The sequence below is a fragment of the Tiliqua scincoides genome, chromosome 3 (assembly GCF_035046505.1).
Source record: "Tiliqua scincoides isolate rTilSci1 chromosome 3, rTilSci1.hap2, whole genome shotgun sequence".
Classification (NCBI taxonomy): Eukaryota; Metazoa; Chordata; class Lepidosauria; order Squamata; family Scincidae; genus Tiliqua; species Tiliqua scincoides.
Genome location: NC_089823.1, coordinates 9056741 through 9080079, shown reverse-complemented (window position 1 = coordinate 9080079; position 23339 = coordinate 9056741). Strand labels below are relative to the sequence as shown.

The 23339-nt window shown below is 45.3% G+C and overlaps 1 protein-coding gene across 6 annotated transcripts in view; it reads left to right on the top strand.

Annotated features, from left to right (window-relative positions):
• The window catches only part of DLG2 (discs large MAGUK scaffold protein 2), a 1048787-nt gene that overhangs the window by 979438 nt on the left and 46010 nt on the right, over positions 1-23339 (top strand). For all 6 annotated transcript variants that reach the window (XM_066618862.1, XM_066618867.1, XM_066618866.1 and 3 more), the window contains 2 exons: positions 14173-14349; positions 18470-18545. In XM_066618862.1, the coding sequence (XP_066474959.1) occupies positions 14173-14349; positions 18470-18545 (253 nt within the window). The remainder of the gene's footprint in view (positions 1-14172; positions 14350-18469; positions 18546-23339) is intronic.

The following is a 23339-nucleotide window of genomic DNA, read 5'->3' as shown; positions in this document are numbered from 1 at the left end:
CTATGATGAGTCTGTGCAACCTCCTGGTTTTAGAAATAGGCTACCTCCGAATGCCAGATGCAAGGGGAGGGCACCAGGATGCAGGTCTCTTGTTGTCTTGTATGCTCCCTGAGGCATCTGGTGGGCCACTGTGGGATACAGGAAGCTGGACTAGATAGGCCTTTATTCTGATCCGGCAGGGCTCTTCTTATGTTAGAACATAAAACATATGAACTTATGTTATTATAGAGATAGCCCACCTGCAAAGTCTTGTGTTCTTATTATCACTGCATAGAACATTGATGTTTAGAAGTGACGTAGCTCTGAATAGTCGGTGCTAGTATTCAACAAATGGATGCTCTACCAAACAAGGAGGGATGTCGCATTCCATTCCCAGAGGCATCTAGTTGAAAGAGAATGCTGGACTTGTTGGACCATGGTCCTTACCGTGTTAGGCAATTCTTGGGTAGGGTAAGAGCCATGGGTAGGGTAACAGCCTGGTAGGGTAAGAGCCATGGTTCAACCAGTTCAGCATTTTCCTTCAATTTGACACACCTAGCTTGAATGCAAATCTATTTCAGAAGTGACATGAAAACTTCACTATTTATTTCAGCAGTCTGTCCTTTTTTGGCCCGGTTACCATGGGTTTCAGGGTTGTTTTGGAAGTCAAGGGAATGCTGAGACGGATCCAAAGATTTACTTTGCATCGTCCATGGTGTACTCAATAAGCTGGATATATGACTCGCCCTAATGATCTCCAAGTCCCAAACAATTAAACAGAGTTACATACTTATATACATGTGTTTACTACCAAAGCTGCACCTGGGTACATAATGACACACGAATATTAACTAATTAGTATGAATACAGGTGGGAACTACAACCATGGTGCAGTTCCACCATACAGACTTGGACACAGCTGAACCATCTTACTGATGACACGACTAACAGCACAATCCTTTCAAGCCAGGAGGCTTTTGCTGTATCTAGCTCAGGATAGTGGCCATAAGCAGCTCAACCAGAGGTAAGGGGAAACATTTCCCCTTACCCCTGGGTAAGGGTTGTTGGTCCCAATGGGTCTCCTTGGACTTGTGCCACCTCTGGAGGTGGCGCAAGTCCAAGGAGAGCGGAGCGGCTTGAAGCCGCTCCGTTCTTCCTGGGAATGGGGGATGGGATCCAGCATTACTGCTGGATCCCAGCCCCATATCCCTCTCCCTGTCCGCCCGCCCCCAGGGCTGCCCACCACCCGCCCTCCCCCAGCCCAGGAACGCCTCCTCGCCGCCTCCCCTACACCTGCCTTTCATCCTTGCGTCGGCTCATCCGAGCCGATGCAAGGCACTTGGAGGAAGCCAGCACGGAGGCTTCCGTCGGCCTCCACAGGCTGGCACATCTGGGAGCACCGGCCTGGCCTCCTCCTGAGGAGGCACAAACATGCCTTACAGCATGTTTGCAACCCTCCCGGGCCAGCCTAATGCCCTGTTAGGATTGCGCCCTAAGGTTGATTACAGACTTTGCAGGTGGGCTATGTCTATAATGGCCTACACCAGAATGTGGTCTCATGAGTTTATAAGTGAAAACAATCAATAATCAAGCTGGGGGCATGTCTTTTGACCCATTTTACCCCCTTGGGCCATGATTCTGCTTAAAGGCACATAGACCACAGAAATAGACTGGAGGAATCCTTATGTCTGGGACAAGACAGTCTTTATGTTTTTTGTAGGATTCATATAATTCTCAACTTCCCTTCATCCAATATATGCTGAAGCCAGAAGTGTGGTCCATTTCCAAGAAGGTGACCTTGTGTGCTTCTGAGTTTAGTCCTGACCCTCCATCTCTTTATTCCTGTTTTTGCCTATGAACAATAAAACCATAAAGTACTTTTAAAACCTATTTGTTTGTATTGCTGCTGCTACAAGAGCTCCTATAATTAGGCTGCAATCCTATACATACCTGGGAGTCAGTTTAATTACATTCAGTAGAACATACTTCTGAGTAGGCAAGTCTAGGCTTGTACTTCTTTTATCCCAGTTCCTTTCTAAAGATTCATTGTGGCAGGTAGGAGAAAATGTCACAGAAGTGCTGAAAGCCATTTTTAAGGTACTTATGTAAAAAGGATCTGGAGTGGCCAGGAATCTTCACCTTTCTTTTGGAAAATGGGTAGCAGGTATACTGAAATATCTTGCAGATAAATAGTTTAAGGAATGACATGAAATTAATCCAGCTGTTTGGGTGAAATCCTATTATGCCTTACTGGATTAGGAAGGATTGCTTGTGCTAAGAAGCTCTCCAGAGGACTTCAGTGGATTTGGCTGCATTTCTAATGAATTTTGTGTCGAAAATCTTGTTCCAAGGCAACCACACTGAAGAAGCAGTTTATAATTTATGAAGCAATGCAGCCTATCTGTCAGGAAAACATGGGCTTCCATTGAGAAAGGGAGCCAGCTTTAGAACCAGAGAACTGGGTTGCGCTTCCAAAACTCCTATCTGTTTCAGAAGGCAGTTTCCAGAATTAATGTTAGATCTGCCCCATCTAAATCTAAAGATCTACTTGGGTCTGAGCCAGCCAAATCTCTGGAGCAAGTCCAAGAAGGGCTTCAAGGCCTGGGAGGAGGAATATGATTCTGTAGAGGCCTCTTTTGCTGATCCCACCTCCCTCTCAGGCCTGATCTGTCCCTTCCCCACCCTCCACAGAACACCCTCTCCCTCCCTCCCTCTGTTCTGCCTTCCCCCTGCCCTGCACTAGTGGTGCAGCTCCAGATCCAGCACTGGTTGTACGGCACAGGCCTTCCTGCTGGCTCTGCCTTTTCATGTTGTGCCACGTTTGCACCACCTAGCACTGATGCAGCAGCCACTGCACTGGCACTCCGTGCGATTAGGATTGTGCTGTGAGAGGTCTTCTGTTTTTGTACTAGCTCGGTTCTTGCAAGAAGAATAAGGTTGGCATTTGGTTCTCTGACGTTTCTTTTCAGGATCAGTTGTGAATCCCAATAGGTTTGCCAGCAGATTTAACAGGAACTTGCATGACTAATATCTCCAGTGGTTAAGCTGACATCCCTCCACTATTAACAACCTGACACCCCTCATTAAACTTGTACAAATCGATGGTAAGGCCACACCTGGAGTATTGTGTCCAGTTCTGGTCGCCGCATCTCAAAAAAGACATAGTGGAAATGGAAAAAGTGCAAAAGAGAGCGACTAAGATGATTACGGGGCTGGAGCACCTTCCTTATGAGGAAAGGCTACGGCGTTTGGGCCTCTTCAGCCTAGAAAAGAGACGCCTGAGGGGGGACATGATTGAGACATACAAAATTATGCAGGGGATGGACAGAGTGGATAGGGAGATGCTCTTTACACTCTCACACAACATCATCAGAACCAGGGGACATCCACTAAAATGGATTGTTGGGAGGGTTAGGACAGACAAAAGAAAATATTTCTTTACTCAGCGTGTGGTTGGTCTGTGGAACTCCTTGCCACAGGATGTGGTGATGGCGTTTAGCCTGGACGCCTTTAAAAGGGGATTGGACGCGTTTCTGGAGGAAAAATCCATTACGGGGTACAAGCCATGGTGTGTATGCGCAACCTCCTGATTTTAGAAATGGGCTATGTCAGAAGGCCAGATGCAAGGGAGGGCACCAGGATGAGGTCTCTTGTTATCTGGTGTGCTCCCTGGGGCATTTGGTGGGTCGCTGTGAGATACAGGAAGTTGGACTAGATGGGCCTATGGCCTGATCCAGTGGGACTGTTCTTATGTTCTTACTTCTCAATCATTAAATCATTATTATCTTTGCAGCTCCTGCAGGAATGTATTAATATTCTGAGTGCAGGGTCCCACATTTGTTTTGAAGTGATTTGCTTTTTTTATTTGTGTCTTTGCCTTTTATTCAAAAACACAAAGAAGCTTATAGCCACACATTAAACACGTGAATATTTTATTTCCTGTTTATATGTGGAATTCCACATGGATCCCAGCGCTTCTAACCCTAAATAATGGAACCACTTTCTGCCTGACTTGAAAATATTTTTCCTTCCAGCAATAGGTATATCAAAAAGGATTCTGTAATATTTAGATACAATGCCACCCCATGTTTGTTAGAAGTGTTTATTAGCTACTCTTCAGGTAACACTTTCAGAGCCACTTACCAAAATAAAACAAGAAAATACACTAGCAGTAAAACAAAACAAACAAACAAGGCAATAATACAACTCCTAACTGGCCAAACTGAAAGGCCCAGACAAACAAAAAAGCTTTTGCCTGGTACCAAGCCCCAATACACCCTTGGCTGTCTAGGTTACTGTACTAGCCTGCTGCATTGTTGGCTATTCCCAAGAACTAATTTCTTCCCATGAAGCCCTCTCCTTGGAGATCACTTCATCTTGGGAAAATTATGCAAGGGAAGGATAAAGTGGATAGAGAGATGCTCTTTACACTCTCACATAACACCAGAACCAGGGGACAGCCACTAAAATTGAGTGTTGGGAGAGTTAGGACAGACAAAAGAAAATATTTCTTTACTTAGCGTGTGGTTGGTCTGTGGAACTCCTTGCCACAGGATGTGGTGACGGCATCTGGCCTGGATGCCTTTAAAAGGGGATTGGACAAGTTTCTGGAGGACTTTTACGGGTTACAAGCCATGATGTGTATGTGCAACCTCCTGATTTTAGAAATGGGCTACCAGATGCAAGGGAGGGCACCAGGATGCAGGTCTCTTGTTTTCTTGTGTGCTCCCTGGGGCATTTGGTGGGCTCCTGTGAGATACAGGAAGCTGGACCAAATGGGCCTATGGCCTGATCCAGTGGGGCTGTTCTTATGGGGACACTGCCTACACCCCCGCTCCCTTGTTCTGATGTCTGCCTTTGCTCTTGACTCCTGTCTGCCTGTCTGCCTTTGACAAGGCTGCTGCCATCCCTGTTCCTTGCTCGTGCCCCAGACACGTGGTCCTCAAGCCCACAGTGCTGAGAGGCATTCAAATTGTAATGGCCTCCGCTTATTTGGTGCAATGTGGTGGAATATTGATATGAATGACCTGCTTCGTCCAGAGATATAGTACTTGATGCTTCCAGTTATTGGGCGAGAGATAATAAAAGTCTTCTTAGGAAGACAGATGGCTCCCCAAAGCACATGCAGGCAAAATAAAAGTTATTTATTTTACTCACCTACCAGCTTCAGCCTGTCAAGTGGTAGCTGAATCCTCTTTTTGTCCACTTCACGGTGACACCGTGAAATCCATCCCGGCTTTCCTTATATCAGTCCTGACAGCCTTATAGAAATAAAAGGATGTGGTTTGCTTGAATGGGTCTTGAGAGAGCACATTGGAACAGGCGGGGCATTTATATTCATTCTGTGAGACCCCAAGTCCAGCCGACCGCATTCATAATTGTACAAGGAGTACACAGAGTTGGTCACAGCGGCCCCCATTCACCCAAATCAGTTCTACTCATCTGGCATCTTGCGATGGCATCAGTGCTGCAGGGACATCAGGCTGATTTGGGCCCCAGGTGGTCACTGCCACTTTCTCAGTTGGAAGTCAGGGATTGCCTTTGAGGCTGGTGTGGCAGCTCTAGTTGAGAATTGGACACCCCACGTTCTCCTGTTCCTGCAAGTACTTGTATGTGTCTCCCTTTAAACCCTGCAGTGACGTGCCTCCATCTGCCACAGGACAGTTGGAGAGGCTTCCAAATGCCCACTTTGAAATGCCATGGAGGATAGCGCCCAGCTGAGGCCATTGAGGCTTGTGCTTTTGCACTGTGCTAATCATCACTCCTATCCCCTATTTTCCAGTCCGACCCACTCCCTTCCTCTCCTCAGACACACCCCAGCTACATAGCTGATATTTTCATCAGCAGCTGAGTTGGTAATGTAAATGAAGTACATGCCCTGAAGTACATGCCCTGGTATCTGTGATAGGGATAGGTTCTTGCCCCCCACCATGGATATCGGATACTAGGTTTAGGGGCTCTTGCCTCCATGCTGCTGCCCCCCTGCACCCCCATTAGCATGTTTAAAGACTTACCCCAGCCAAAAAGTCTTGCTTAAAACAGGTTGCTATAAGCTTACAAGCTCACAGCAAATTTGAGGCTGCTTCCCAACAGCCTGACTTGAAAATGACTAGAAAAATCACTTGAAAATAACTAGATTGAGGTTAACAGGAAGCAGAAGTTAAGCACCTCTTGTTAAGCACCTCTTATTAACCTCAATCTATTTTTTTTTCAAGTGACCAGGCTGCTAGGAGGCTGGGGGGGAGGGGGGCTAGGGGACCCTGCATCATGTAGGGGACCCTGCATCAGTAGATAAGTGAAACCACAAGGGTTGCAAGGGAGAGCACCAGGTTGCAATTCTCTTGTTGTTTTGTGAACTCCCTGAGGCATCTGGTGGGCTACTGTGAGATACAAGAAGGTGGACTGGATGGGCTTTTGGCCTGATCCAGCGGAGCTCTTCTTATGTTCTTATGTTCATGGTTACAGGATCCACAGATACGGGGAGGGGCTGTAGTTCCAGCCACAATCAATTTAAGAATAAATGGGTAAATGTTGCTTTTCGTGGTGGGATCTGACCTCATAACCCATGTAACTTTTCTGACCAGTCACAAGTCTTATCATGTCAGGTGATCACACCTGCTGGTGTTTCGATCTCTTTGCAAAATAGTGACCTTCCATAGGCAACCGCTGTTGTGTCAGTGGTTAAAGCTGGGAGAATGTAAAAGCACACATAGACTTAAATCTTTTACAGTCTTCTAAAATGAATGGATACATTTCTTCTTTTGTGGTGGGGGGGAGGGCAATTAGTATTAAGCCTCTGCTTGGGAGAATGTTATTTTAAAATGATAATTCATTTCTCTCCTTTTCTAAATATGGACTGGGAATCTAAAAATATGTTTATTTTTGAGCCAAGGTGCTGACAATCAGCAGCTGTTCCTGGGTGGTTCTCTAATAGCTGTATCTTGAAGCCAGACTCTGATAAACACTGTTGTTTCCACCAGAGATTTTCATTTGCAATTCTAAGCTCAACTAATTTCTGTCATGCCTTCCAGCAAGGGGCAAGCTCTAGCACCAAGTTCTTTTAAAAATTAAAACAGTGTGAGACATAATTAAAGCAAAAATAACTTTTTTTCCTGAATTGCTCTGGCTGTTGCTTTGCATCTTCTTCCAAAGTTTTCTCCTAACTTCTGCACTCCCCCTCAAAAATCCTAACTGTATTTGGCACAACTGTTGGGCCAAAATGAGATCCAATGGTGTTCGGTTCCTGGTCTTCTGGGCTAGTCAGAGGAGCAGCCCAGCAAAGCCTGGTGAGAGGCAGAAGCTTGGCAGTTAGAGCACTGACCGCAGAGCTGACCTTCCTGGCACCACTGGATATCAATCCAAGCACTGAGCATCAGTCGAAAAACCAAGCACAGAGCAGCTGTCCAGCTGGTTGCCAGAACTAGCGACTGGTTCACAGAGTTGCATCACCTGCTTTCAGGCAGCAAATGAGGGTTTCTGTGGCCAACCTACCTTCTTTGTACACTGGTGGAACCCTGATCCAGAGCATTATAGTGGACCTGAAGATAAGCTACTGAGATATGCTGGTTCCAATAGGGAGGGTCATGCTGGAGGGGCAGGAGAGTGACATTGGAAGACTGGTGACAAAACAGGACAATTGGAGTGGAACAGCCACTTTGGAAAACTTGGCTGGACTGAAAGGAATGCAGATGTGAAGGGACCAGTGACACTTTGGTTTAGAAATGACTGGTACTGAAGAGGGACCCCAGAGTTTAGCATACTGGCCCTGTTCAAACAATACCCCTCATCTGCAATCAACAAAGGTTTGAGAGGAGAGTGGGATTGTGCCCTCCAGCCATGCATTCTGCCACACCCAGCACTCATATGTTCAGGGGTTGTCTGCAAGGGGGCATAGAGCTGCCTCTGTGGAGGATTTCACCATGTAGCTTAGACCTCTGTCCAACCTAAGTTCTAAACCGCCTGGAGGAGCCCTCTTCGTGCTCAGTTCTGCTCAGGGAAATTCTGGAAGCACAGGTACCAGGGCATGGTCAGTGATGGCATTGGCATCAAAAGGGAGGCCATCAGCCCTGACCCTGCTCCTCATCAACGTCTCAGAGGTCTCCCTCAGCTCTGCCATCTCAGGTACTTCAAACCAAGCTGCCTCCACCCCATTTCTCTCCCTTTTCTCTCTAATCAGCCCTTGCCATTCGTGAAAGCAACAAAGTCTTTCAATCGCCTGAAACGTATGCGAAGTAATTCACCTGCTTTGGCTCCTTTATGCTAATTGACAGTGCACATCATCTCCTCCCTCAGTGCAAAGGCAGAGCCAGATGTTGCCATCTGTATTCATTAGGACTAAAACCAATTGCAGCAAGACAAAAATCTTTGCTGCATCTGGTCAAGAGACCTCACGAGGAGCCCAGTGTTCAGTTCTGAGTGCGGCAGGTGGAAAGGATGTTCAGTTAGACAGGACTTGGATAATTGCTGCAAAGAAAATGGGTCTAGAAAGCAAAGCCTGTAAGGACTGGCTGGAAACACCTCATACATATTTGTGCATATTGTTTGTCACTTTTGTGTGGTCAGAATCCTGCACCACCTCAGTAGGAACAAAAATCACATGGCTCAAGTGGATTATTTTTTTTTTCCCTCATGCCAACATCAGTCCTGGGGCAGGCAGTGTGGAAATGAGCCCAGTCCCAGGTTGTATTGTTGCAGCCAAGGGTTCTAATGATATAGCATTAAAGAAAAACGTGCCACAGAGGTGCATATGAACCAGACCCAGTGGCGTAGCTAGAGAGGGTACACAGCAGTAACTTTTGCAGGGAGCCTCACTGCAGCATGCAAATGCCCCCCCCCTTTGGAGCTATTCCAGGTGGTGGGTGCAAAATGGAGGCATCATCTGTTTTGCACCCACTGCCCAGAATGGATCTGAAGGGGGGGGCGCTTGCACTCCATGGTGAGGCTCCCTGCAAAACTTATTACTTTGCACCCCCTCTAGCTATACCACAGACCAGACCTAAGTTTTAATGCAATTTCAGCAAGAAACTCTATTTATTCCCTTCTTTTCAGCCAAGTTGGGTTCCCTAAGTTGCTTACAGTTTAAAATCCACAGAAAAGTGTAATATAATCATGAACGTATTTGCATAGAGGGGGTAGTTCCTTCTGATCCCGGCTCTTGGTGATTCATTCCTGGTTCCAGACCCTTTCAAAGGAGGGGCAGGTGGCACTGTGGCTGGACAGGGGTTGGCTGATGGCCAACACACAGATTCAGCCCTTCATTCACCCTTGTTTGTTTATTTGGGATCATTATTTGCCCCTACGTTCTGCTATGTTACTTTTTTTCCTAGGCATTTTATTACATTTCAAAAATTGCTCTTCCCCAACACGTAAGACAAGATACCACACAATTATTCAGTCACTCGCAAGCTAAATAAAACCGTTATATCTGCTGAAGTATGCAGCTTATTTTGCCAGTAATTAAGAAACAATTGAAATTGAAGTTTTGAAAAATATCATTTTGTCTCCCTTCCCTAACTCAAACACGTAAAATTAATTTTGCCATTATTGCATTCTCCTATATCCTGTCTTCCCAGTCTGCAGGAGAAGAAATGGACCTTTAGATATAGGCTGATGGGTTCTGAGCTGTCTGTGACAGATCAGGAGAGAGATCTTGGGGTGGTGGTGGACAGGTCGATGAAAGTGTCGACCCAATGTGTGGCGGCAGTGAAGAAGGCCAATTCTATGCTTGGGATCATTAGGAAGGGTATTGAGAACAAAATGGCTAGTATTATAATGCCGTTGTACAAATCGATGGTAAGGCCACACCTGGAGTATTGTGTCCAGTTCTGGTCGCCGCATCTCAAAAAAGACATAGTGGAAATGGAAAAGGTGCAAAAGAGAGCGACTAAGATGATTACGGGGCTGGGGCACTTTCCTTATGAGGAAAGGCTACGGCATTTGGGCCTCTTCAGCCTAGAAAAGAGACGCTTGAGGGGGGACATGATTGAGACATACAAAATTATGCAGGGGATGGACAGAGTGGATAGGGAGATGCTCTTTACACTCTCACATAATACCAGAACCAGGGGACATCCACTAAAACTGAGTGTTGGGCGGGTTAGGACAGACAAAAGAAAATATTTCTTTACTCAGCGTGTGGTCGGTCTGTGGAACTCCTTGCCACAGGATGTGGTGCTGGCGTCTAGCCTAGACGCCTTTAAAAGGGGATTGGACGCGTTTCTGGAGGAAAAATCCATTATGGGGTACAAGCCATGATGTGTATGCGCAACCTCCTGATTTTAGGAATGGGTTAAGTCAGAATGCCAGATGTAGGGAAGGGCACCAGGATGAGGTCTCTTGTTATCTGGTGTGCTCCTTGGGGCATTTGGTGGGCCACTGTGAGATACAGGAAGCTGGACTAGATGGGCCTATGGCCTGATCCAGTGGGGCTGTTCTTATGTTCTTATGTTCTTATGACCTTGCCTTCCATAGCCACAGTTATCATACACAAGATATTCTTTCTTGTAAATTAGGGGAAACATTTTGTAAATTAGGGGAACATTAACTTAAAGCAGAAATCGCCAATGATCTAATTCCAACACCCAAGACACTGTTTTTCCTTTTGCATTTCTTATTTTGTTCCAGTAATACTTTGCAAAACTGCACGTCCACCATCAGCGATGAGTCCTTCCGTCTCTCTTTAGAGCGTTCTGACCCTGGTAGTTATGGACAGAGGCCAGGCTCTCCCTTCCAGAGGGAGGGGCCAGAAGGTGCAGCAGATGGTCTCAGAGGCTCAGATGGTAGTGATGCCAACACACAGGAACAGGCCTTCTGTTGATCTGCATGGTCTCTGACTTTGCCTTTTCCAACATTGGCAAAGAGTGACTAGCTTGTGCGCCACTATAATTCACTGTTCTGAAAATCAGTACACTAGAGGAGATATGACTGTAGTTTTAACTTTGTTAAAACTGGTTTCTTAGGTTAGAGAGGCAACCAAGCAAGGCTGACTTAAGAGGATCAGTGATTTGACTCTTCACAAGCACCAGAAGCCATTTTCTGGACATGTCCTCACTTTTTCCTGGCGGATCTGGAAGGCATAAGCAGCAAACCTTTCTGGAAATTTAGCAAACTAGCAAGCACTCCTTATGTTGGAATCATTGGGTTAAGAGAAATAGACTAGTCCAGTGGTTGTCAAACTTTTAGCATCAGGACCCACTTTTTAGAATGAGGATCTGTCAGGACCCACCGGAAGTGACATCATCAAGCAGGAAAATCTTAACAATCTTAGGCTGCAATCTTACCCACACTTGCCCCAAAGTAAGTCCCATTTACTGTGATTAATAGCATATACTGAATAGCCTGTTGAAAGTATAGATGTGTAGCGTTTCCCCAAATGCAATCACATACCAGGGTAGCATCAAGTCTATTAAAAATAAAATATTGAAATGATGAGGACCCACCTGAAATTGGCCTGTACAAAGTCCCGACCCACAGTTTGAGAAACACTGGACTAGTCCAAAGTTTAGTTGCAAATGCCTCTTGTCCATTTAACAAGCCCTAGAGTCTGGTCGTCTGAGAAGAATTTAATCAGGGGTACAAAGTTTCTTTTGGGGTGCAAATTTTTTTTGGGGGGGCACCTTTTCTTCTCTATTGGATCATAACTTCATATGATCATTGGGTCATAATTTCTACAAATCATGATATATAAAACTATATAGGCTTACACAAAATGAGAATTATAGTCTTCACTCAAAATATGCAAACATTTTCTGAGATTCCAAAAAATTTCCTTTTTTGAGATCCCAGCTCCCATTCTTTGGCTCCCCTGGCCCCCTTTTTTACCCTGGGCCTAGGTATGATATACTCCCTGCACCCCATTCTCATGGGCACTAGTGAGATCAGAAAATGTAAGATCCCAGGAAATTTTGGGCCCCCTCCCCCTGGGTCCTCTTTTTGATACCGGGCCTGAGTACAATTTACCCCCTGCACCCAATCTCATGGACCTTGCCTGGAGTTTTCTTCACCCATTTTAGCTCTCTCAATTGAGTGAATGGACTGGACTGGACTGGACAAGACACTGACTGAACCATGAAATACCCTTGACCTGATAAAAGGCAAGCTTCACATGTATAGTTGTCCTCTGAAAAGACAGTCTAAAAATGGCATTCTGCTCCCTTGCCTAATTTCATCCTAGATGGATGCTCCCACTGCTTTAAAAACGGGTTTGTCGTGCCAATGCAATAAGCCATAAAACAGCGACCACTGCGATAACAACCATTTTGTAAATGTTCGTTTCATTAACGTGAGTAGCCCGCTGTGTTTTTTGTCTACCCTTAATGATGTTCTGTGTGACTGAGGGACAACAGCTGGTGATTAATTTTATGTAATCGTTCCTACAAAAGTTTCTGTGCCCCAAAGAAATGCTAGCCTTCCTTTCAGAAGGAGAAAATAAGGCCACACTCACAAGGACATGTATTCAAAGCCACCTAGACCCAATTTCTCACCTGACACAGCTGTGCTCTGTGTGCGAATGCTGCAGCCATGTGGGCTGAGTGTTCCCCAGTTGTTCTGCATGCCTCCCTGGACATTGAGAGTGTGCTAACAGAAAAATAGAGTGTGCTGGATCAGCTTCAAAGTCCATCTCACCCAGCATCTAGTTCCCACAGAGCCCAGCAAGGAACGCCACAGGCAGGACACAAAACCATTCACTGTCCCCCATTGTTTGTCATCCCATCAACAACTGCTACCCAATGGCAGACTGCTGTCCCCAAACATAGCAATGCTCAAGCTCCATAAGTTGGTCTAATTCCCTTCTAAAGCCATGTAAGTGAGTTGCCATCAACGCATCAAAGCACATGTCATAAATGGACTGCGTGTTGCTTTTTACTGCCCATCAGTTTCATTAGGTGGTCCCAAGTTCTAGAATTATGGGGAAAGGAGGAAGAAACTCCTTTTTCATGAATAAATTTCTATTCATATTACAGGTCCAAAGGTTTTGCTGAGCACTTTCCTTCTTAGAGTCATTCTAAGTAGATGTTTCATAAGAACACCCCCACTGGATTAGGCCATAGGCCCATCTAGTCCAGCTTCCTGTATCTCACAGTGGCCCACCACATGCCCCAGGGAGCACACCAGCTAACAAGAGAGCTGCATCCTGGTGCCCTCCCTTGCATCTGACATAGCCCATTTTTAAAATCAGGAGGTTGCACATGCACATCATGTCTTGTAACCCGTAATGGATTTTTCCTCCAGAAATTGGTCCAATTCCCTTTTAAAGGCATCTAGGCCAGATGCCATCACCACATCCTGTGGCAATGAGTTCCACAGACCAACCACACGCTGAGTAAAGAAATGTCCCACATGTTTCAAATGTCCCACATACAGCAACACCTTACACTTCTATCTGGCTTTTAATTCAAGCATGGATGAAAATTGTAAATGGATGAATGTCAAAGCATGGCTGTGTTTAGCTCACAAATGTCTTTTGGGCAACAAAAGATGTAAATGACTATATAATGCATTAAATGCATGCAGAACCTCAATTGATAGAAATGAAAGAAAAATAAACATAAAAACATTGATGAACGTCATGGAGGGTTGGATGAAATCAGACGAAAGAGGAAAGCATGTTGACGGAATTCGAAATGTTATAATTGAAAATAGCTGAAAGAGCAAAGTGATGAAAGTCAAGTGGATGAAAGTCAAGGTATTTCTGTATGTACACACAGTGGCATCACTAGGGGCTGTGGGGAGTACAGGGGGATTGACACCACTATTAGCCAAAAAATTTTAAATCTTTTAAAATCAAGTAATACCATCACATTATATATCAATTGATGTGTAATTTCATGCAAAATGCATTGAAACAAACTGTGTTGATACATCTCCATTCTGTCAAAAGTTATAGCCAAAAAACCAGCAAGATAGGGTGATGGCACATCACCGCACCTGCTGTCCCGAATGTTGCCCCGCCCACTGCATGGGAGGATGTCCATCACAGGGGTGACACGCTGGCCTTCCGCACTAGGTGACGCCAACCCTAGTATTGTGTACACACCTGTCCCAAATAGGAAAAACATTTCTGCTTTAGGATGAATCTCTTCTAGATGATGCCTGCTTAAACAAGTGATTGAAGCCCAGTGATTGAATGAAGGAGTGAGTGCTGGTGTGAACATTCTCATCACCTTTCTTTGCCTCTTTCTTTCCCTCTGCCAGAGCCATGTTTGACTATGACAAAAGCAAGGACAGTGGCCTCCCCAGTCAAGGGCTCAGCTTCAAGTATGGAGACATCCTCCATGTTATCAATGCGTCCGATGACGAGTGGTGGCAGGCGAGACGGGTCATGCTGGAAGGGGACAGCGAAGAGATGGGCGTTATACCCAGCAAAAGAAGGTATGGTGTGGATTTAGTTTCCTTCTCTCTGCATTCTTTTGCAGAAACTTGCCACAACACTGTCCCCAAGATAATATTTTAATTCGTCTGCACTGACAAAAGGGCTGAATTGATCGGGGCACGGTTCAGTGGGCTCAAGTCCCCCTTGCCACCCAGGAAGACCTTCAGACACTGCCTTTATTTAAATACCAGCATGCAGAGCTTATGTAACCTTAAAGTTCCTTCTGTGCAAGGGGAGCCTCCACAGGAGAAGGAACATGGGGCAGGAAGTCTCCAGCACCTCCTCCGTAACTAGGGCAGAGCCTAGGCTCACCATATGCCCCCTTTTGGTGTAGCGCCCAGAGCAGGTTTCCCTCAGGCTCTGCCCTACTTATGGCTCTGAGTGGGTCTATCTCTTTCATCATTCTATTCCAGTGTCCGTATATTTATCGGGAAGCCCACAAGCTGGACATGAAGTCAATAACCCTCTCTCACAGACCAGACCCAACCACCTTTCCAACACAATGCAGTCCAGAGGCAAGGAAACCAACATTCCCTTACCTTGAGGAAGCCTCTGTGACTGCCCCCACTACTACAGAATGTGGTGCAAACCCCACTGGGTTGGCTGCATCAGCACTGGAAAGTTGGTTAGCATTGAGCTGTTACTGTCACTACCCAGCAACTAGTGTTCAAGCCCACCTGTCTCACGTGAATGCGGTACCACCTTTTGTTTCATTTTCCCCACCCCTTCTCTTTGTCTTCCATCTTCTGCCAGACATATATCAGGACTGCTTGAAAAGAATGTGGTCCCATGAAATATGCTATTATAAGGTTGAAGAAGAAAGCTTTTTTCTAACCTTATTAAGAGGTTAATCACTTCTGTGTATAACTAACAGCGACATTCCCGTCCTGAAATTCTGTAAGTTAATTGTCTTCATAAAAGCAGATCCACTTGGGCTTAAAATATGATTCCAAGTTCATTTTAGGATAAAACAAATCTTGCTGTAAGGAAAAAAAAAAAAAAAGACTCAGAGATACTTGCAGGGAGTGAGTCTGATTTTTTCTGACTGTGAAGAGGTTCCACCTGTTTCCAAGAGAGGGAAAGCAAATAAAGGGCTGTTGGTGGTAAGCTGCATTGGTGCATATCATTGTATATTGCAGCCAGTGGCATAGCTAGAGGGGTGCAAAGCTCTAAGTTTTGCAGGGAGCCTCATTGCAGCGTGCATGGGTATTTTCCCCCTCCCCTTCAAAGCCATTCCAGATGTGGGGAGCAAAACAGAGGTGTACTCCTGGCTCCGAAAGGGACGGGAAGGGGCCCCTTGCACAACGCAGTGAGGCGCCCTGCAAAACTTAGTGCTTTGTACCCCCTCTCTAGCTAAACCACTGAATGCAACTTTAGCTTTTGCTTGTGCGTAAGCAAGCCTGCACAAAGCTCTCTCTTTGAATAAAGCTAACAAACTCATTCTTATGTTAAAAAGCAAGGATTAAAATCTTGGGGGATGCCAAAAAAGGTATCTTACTTAGTTTTTGCCATCTAAAAGGAAAACCCAGTCAAGTGGATAAACATGTCCTACTGACAACCCAGGCGGAATAACAAGATGTAACATGACTTTTGTGTCCAGAGGGTTTTTTTGCAATGGGCAAAACTGCTGGTTCCTTGCCCTTGAAAATTATTTATGAAGGACATTTTATCTCGGTACACTTTTGGCATTTAAATAGAAAGGAGGGGGGAAAAAATAGCAAGACATTTGAGGCCAAGTCTGTGCATGCAGAAGAGTTCTGAGATGACAGAATGAAATGTTACATTTCAGGCCCCAGGTCAGGGACCACATTTTTTTTTTAAAGATCTCCGATGCTAAAATCAACAACAGACTCTTTGCCCTCTAAGTAGAAAACTAGTACAGCATTGAGAGAGCTTACCTAGAACCTTCCTTTTTGATGTGTCAATTTTCTACTTGCTTTTTGCGTGGAGAACAATTCAAAATAGCATCTCCTCTTTAAGTGTCACTGTCCATGTCACCATCTCAAGGTTTTGCCTCCTCATCCTATAGGATATGTAAAATGCTTTTGCTGGTAAACTGCTTTGTAAACTACTTTTGGTTGAAAAACAGGTTATATAAGTATTCTTGACTATGATGATGATGATGATGATGATGATGATGATGATGATGATGATAGCAACAACTGTGATTATGACAGCTATGATACGTGGACCAGGCCAGTACTGCGATATTTGTTTCTCCATGATGAACTAGTTTTTTGCTTGCAGGGATTTTTTTTTTTTCCATAGAAGGGTATTCAGTAAATGGTATCTTCAACCCACAGCCTCAAGTGGTACAGCCTGGTCCACCACGTTAAACAAGTTTGGCCACCCCTGAAACAGATGGATACTTTATTAATTAGCCAGAACTTTGCTCTTTTCAGAATGTCTTCTTCATACAGATAATGTACACATTCATACAGATAAATGTACACATTGGTTTCTGAAATGTTTTGTTACTTTCAGTAAGGCATGAACTGTATGTACACACTACATATTTTTTTAAGCATCATTCATAATACAAAGCCAAACTTTTGTCATTTGTTAGACTTGGGGGGGGGGGTTTAGCTGGGGTAGATGCACATCTGGGAAAAATCCAGATGCCAACCAAGCAGTTGAATTCAGAGCCCCATTTTGCAGGACTAAACAGCTGATTTTAGGGCTGATCAACCAAAGGTTGGCCCAGGACTGGATAACCCATATTGTTGCAAAAATGTTTCACCAAAGAATAGGGAAGCTTTCTAGAGCCAAGAGTTGGCATGCTTTTCCTGAAAACGGTAAGGTTATGGTGACCTGGAATGTCGACTCAGTCTGAAATGTTTTATAGACAAAGAACTGGTGTGATGATACTTGTTGGCTTGCATACCCTGAATTCATTATAAAATAAAATGAAGCCTCTTCCACAAGTTAACGGAGACAGGAAATACAAAGTTTGAAATAATAATTTAAAAGCTGTATTTAGCATTGAGCTAATTATTTTCCTGGTAGAGGTTGCTTTTTTTCATTTAGGAGATTACGCAGCCTCAAGAATTCATTGCCCCCCTTACCTTTATTTTCATCTGCAAGTTTAAAATTAAGCCTTTTCCTGTGGCTCTAAGATCACACAATGAATATGAAATCTGTATTTTAGCTGTTTCCGTGTGTCAGTGCTGCTTTTTGCCAGAAGAATCAATGCATTCCAAAGTTCAGCAGTAACTATAGTAACTTGAGCGTAGCGTGTTGCAGCTGGCAATGTTAAAAACTGGCTGTGTATATTTTATTGCTTGTCAAAGAGAATGTTCTCCCCATCATTTTATTCTACACTAATTGAGCTATAGTATTTTCAAGTCTCTCCAGTGGACAAAAATAGAAAGTCTGTCCTTGAACAACCTTTGAAAGAGGGAGAAATATTAAGGCCTTTGCCACTTGAATGATATTCATTGGTTTTATTTTAAGATTTATGCCCTGCCTTTCCTCTGGCTGTTTCAGTGTAGAAGATATTGGGCACAGTAGGGAAGGGTATTGGGCAGCGTCTCCCAATGGCCACATTCTTAGCCTAAGAATGGCACCGCATGGAGTGCAATATATAAATAACTGGTCACTAGTTGGGGCTGCAAAGTAATTTTTTTCCTGTGGGCCCCAAATTACTTCCAAGTAAAGCTTAAAAGAAAATAAAGACACTGCCAGGGAAATCTCATGTGGGAAGGAGTTCCACAGACAGAAAAAGCCCCCTCTCTGGTAGTTACCTGCCTGACCTGTGCTGAATGTCTCAGCTGTCAGACAGATTTGTGTTTATTTTTTAAATATTTGCTCTACACATTTCATTTCAGAGAAGCACAGGAGGTGGCTTACATCATAAAGTCAAAACAAGCGTCAGTAAGAAAGCAGTTTAAACATCAAAAGGGTCAGCAAACCCGAACCAAAAAGTCTTCAAAAGATGGCAAGCAAGCACTAGTGATGGATCAAGCAGAGTTGCAGGGCTGGATGCTTCAAATGGAAACAGCCTGGTCCTTGTTCCCATGCAAGAAACTGCAACGCAATCTGGTTCATGAGGTTGTAATTACAAATGTTTTCCTCTCTCTCTCTCTCTCTCTCTCTCTCTCTCTCTCTCTCTGTCTCCAGGGTTGAACGGAAAGAGAGAGCGCGTTTAAAGACTGTGAAGTTCAATGCGAAACCTGGCGTGATTGACGCAAAAGGGGTATGTAAAAGCGAGAGCAACTGCCCAGAGATTGAAGTCCTAGGGCCATATGCAATTCAAAGTCGAAGGGGAAAATGAGAAAGGGTCGTGTGACAAAGAAAACGAGAAAAAGAGAAAATGAAAGTTTGAGCTACGATATTGGAATAGGGCAAAAGACAGTCTTTCAAAAATAGGAAGTGATATCTCATAAATATGCAGAGACTCTGAGATTACTATAGCAGATCCACCTCTTCCCCTCCCATGTGCTATTTAATGGTGGAATAAAAAAAGGCAGGCAGCTGCATCACGTATCCAATCTATTAAGCACCTGAAAATGAGGAGAAGGAACAGAAGTAAACCTCTTCAGGGAGGTCATTCCACAGAAACTAGGTGACTCTCAAGAAATCACTCCTGCAGATCACAGTCTTGTTTCCCAAAGAGGAGGTAATTGGAGCAGGGCTCTCAAAGATAATGATTGAAAGGCAAAGGGGAGAAGCCATGTCTGACGGTTTTCAATGCCAGGCGCTGCAGGGCTTTACGGATAAGAGCCAGCACTTTGAATTGGGCTGGAAGCACCCAAGGCACCCAAGTGCAGTTGATGCCAGTACATGGTAAATATTGCAGGCACCACAGCTCATCGTGTAAGAGGCCCCTCCCACTCGCCAGCAGAGCCATTCTGGGCAGTGATGTCAATTGTGTTGCTGTCGCGGCCCAGAATGGCTCCAGCGGCGGGTGGGGCGGCGTCTTACATGGCATGCTGGGGAGCCTGCAAGACTTACCATGCTACTCCCCATGGCTAAGCTGCTGTTTGGTGCCAAATGGTCTGAAGCCATTCCTACCTGCTGCACCAATCAACAGGCAGGCTAGGACATTCGCCACCAGCCTGCAGCTTTTGAACCTTCAAGGGCCGCTTCAAGGACAGCACATTACAATTGTCAATCTGTGAGAGTACAAAGGGGTAGGGAACCATCATGAGATCTTGACAAAGAGGAGGCCCAGCCCATTCTTAGAGGGCTTCTAACTGGGAGTGAATGACTATAAAACATTTTCCCAAAGGTTCGGGGATATTTCAGCAACACAAGTTTGAAGACCACCAGCTTACATGATCAAAATCAGGTCCACGTGGTGAGCGGTTGTGCGTGACTGCCATCACTTAGAGTACAGGTTACTGCACCTGATTTCGACAAATGCAGCAAGGCCAACACGTTATGTCCTCCATGTAATAAGTGGCCCACGGAACAGGTCGTATGGAGGCCTATTCGTCTTGACCGTCCCAAATCCTGCATACTTATCCTTTTCATTGGTACTTAAAGTTGTCCCCCAAGCTACCAGGGGCCTTCTTGGGCCCACCTGGGCATGACAAGAGAGAGGGGAGCAAGGCCTGTTTGTCCTTCTGTCAGGCAACATTGCACCTACAGGGCAGTCAGTCATTCCTAGCAGATGCATGACCAATGAAGGTGGGACCTGGGGGCAGTGGCATAGCTAAGGATTCTGGCACCCAGGAGTACATAAAAGATTTAATGCCCCCTGGGGGGGTTAACAGCTCTTGGAGGGCCAGATGCCCAGAACATACCTCAGGGGCATCCAGGAGGTGGTCTGAGTTGCAGGGAGGCCGCACAGAAAGGCACTTCCAATGAAAATATCTGCTGCAGAAGGCTTCTTGGAGGCCCCACCTGCCTGGGAATTCACTGTTGGGGTGCTGATTGGCACACCTTCAAGGCACGGTACTGGAGCAATGTACCCCCATGGCCCCGATAGCTATGCCACTGCCTGGGTGGAGGCAACAGTCCAGAGGGGAGACCCATCCAGTGTAGGCTGGCTACAAGGTTATGTAAAGGCATGCCTGGTATTAGACTCTGTTCCTTTGGCTTGAAGGCACCCTCCTAGGATCGTGGCCCTACCTAAGCATGTCATTAAATAGTCAACGTTCAGATTTTTTTTTTTTCACTTCCCCAATTAAAAGTTCTGGAAAAAAAAACAAGGAAGAGTCTTGTGGCACTGAAAGGACTAACTAATTTATTTCATCATAAGCTCTCGTGGACCACTGTGCACTTCATCAAATCAAAGTTTCTGTTGACCAGGAACTAGTTTTAGCAATATTTCACATTGGGATTTAAGAAGTTACAGGTAGATCATTCAGACAAAAAGCAACATTGAAGAAGTCATTTAGGAAATAACATGGAATGTTTTCATTTCTGCACCGTGACTGCTGTGGCATACATTGGATGAGCTGGTTTGCGTGTAAAGGGCTAAGTCAGCAAATAATGTCAAGATGGCCTGTCCTAGTAAACTATTTCCAAAAGACCGTATTCTCTATCAGTCTTCTTCTAATGGATTTTAACTTTGTCAGAGTGCCAGCACAGTTGTAGACATCTGTGGGGATGTAGCACTAAGACCTCAGTTCACCTACTATTGGCTAATGAAAGAACTGTGCATTGCACCTTAATGCATTTTAATGCTGTTCAATTAACTATAATTTTAATTAAAGAAAGCCACATAGCATCTGCATATATTTTTTTTCTTTTTCTTGCCCCCCCCCCTTTAATTTCAGGGAAGTTACTACTTTTTTTTTTTTTTAGATTGAGATCTTGTCTACCATGATCAGGAAGCACTGCTTCCTAATTTGAGCTGAGTGGAAACAGGTTGTGATTGCTGACATTGTGGGGGCTATGTGCTTTGCATATCAGAGGTGTTTATCTCTGTTCTCTTCGTTGCTTTATTAGAAAAGCGAAGAAAAGTTTTCAGGAAGTAAGAAACAGAGATCATCAAAATCTCTCAGATTTTGCATGTAATGCCATAGCTATGTGCCCCTTTTACTGTGATATTCTGAGTGTTCTTCAGCTTTGGGGTCAAGATCCCAATGGAGTCACAAAGCCTCAGAGGGGTCACGGCAACTAACAGGAATGAGAAAAGGTGGAAGATCACTGGACTAGGGCACCACCAGGTACAGGAGGAGGCATCTGGTGTACCCCTTCAGGTACCAGGAGATGGTGCCCCAGTCCTGCTCAGGTTCTTAGCAGCTGTGCTAAAATAGCATTTGCTAGTGCCGGGCCTCATGGTAACTTTTTCTGTTCTCCAAATAAGAATATTTGGTTACAGTGAACAGGGCTGGGAGGGCAATAAGAGGATGGGGAGTGGACATCAACAGGGTTGGGTGGATAGGGTCCTGGGAGGGGAACAGGATTAACAGTGGGGTCCCCAGCCTCATTATTTATTTATATATTGGGATTATGGCACAAAAAAGGTTGAAGACCGCTACTGCAGCTGATGGATGGCTCCCACTTTATGAGCGAGCAAGACTATGCATGCGGATGAGAGAGCCTGACTATATATTTATGGCAGAGTACAGATCAGGCCTTTGGACCACTATCCAGAACCGGGGGCTCCAAACTCTGACCCATGGGCCGAACCCAGTGTTACATGATAAGCCCCTCGGCACGGTGTGACAGTGGTGCAGCCTTACCATTCTGTCCGCAGCCTGCTATCTTCAGTCGATCGCTCCAGAAACTCATGCCCAGCAGCGGCTTCTACTGGGAAATTGGGATGCAGAGCCTTCTGGTTCAATGGGCATAGTGTCTGCCTGGCACAAGTTTTCCGCAGCAATTGGCTGCAACGATAGTAGATTGCAGTATAGAATGGTAAAGTCACACCACCACCATGCCACGCCCGGGGGGCTTTGTGTGTAACAGCATGGGCTGGAGTTTGGAGACCCCAGATCTAGAAAAAGGATTGGCCCTCCAGATCAGAGAAGTTGAAGTTTAAACTATGGCAGAGCACAGTACAGAGATAAACAACATGCAGCTTGTTAAGATCAGAATATCTCACTCCAAACACTCCTTCTGGTCCCTTGGGCCTTTTCCTCTGTTTTTCTGGGTTTAACAGGCACCTAATCTTCAGCCAAATGACATCTTAAATGCCCATTTCTGGTATATAGTCTGAGCCTGGGGGAATCATTCATTCATGTTGCTAATGATGCCTCACTGAAACCAGAGTCTGGTGAGAATTTAATTACCCTTTAATTTTCTGCATCATTCTTCCTGAGTCTCGCAACCAAAGCCCTATCAATCTTATCGCCACTAATTCCATTACTGGTTGTGACATTTCAGAAATGGCGTCATTCGAGACTCGGGATGCTCTGGCCTTTGAAATTCTCTTGTCAGTCTCTACCTTGGGCTCGGCCTCTTTGCTGGTTCGGAAAAGAGCCTCTCTGGTCTTCATGGGAAACATGATGTTCAAAAAAGTACATGACATGCGTTGGGAGGAAGGAGAGATGCCACTGCATTAGTCCTACATGGAGAATGTGAGCTGCACATGTTAACGGATCCTGGAAGTGGACGGCCCAATCCTGAGCAGTGCTGGATGGCCCACACTGTATCCAGTGCTAGGATTAAGCAGGCTGGAAGCCTCCTTGGGATAAAGGAACATTGGTTCCTTTATCCCGTGTTGTGCCCCAGCCTGACATCTGCAAGAGGGATCTGAAGGCCTTAGGAGTGGACCTCAACAAGTGGGAAACCCTGGCCTCTGAGCGGCCCGCTTGGAGGCAGGCTGTGCAGCATGGCCTTTCCCAGTTTGAAGAGACACTTGGCCAACAGTCTGAGGCTGAGAGGCAAAGAAGGAAGGCCCATAGGAAGGGATTGTCACTCCCGAATTGGCCTTTTCAGCCACACGAGACGCTGTTCCAGAACCACCTTTCCGAGCGTGATACCATAGTCCTTCGAGACTGAAGGTTGCCAACACGCCCCAGCCTGAGCAATGGGGCTACTCGAATCTGCACTGACAAAATTGCTGGTGCGAGTCCAAGAAGTCCTGTGTAGG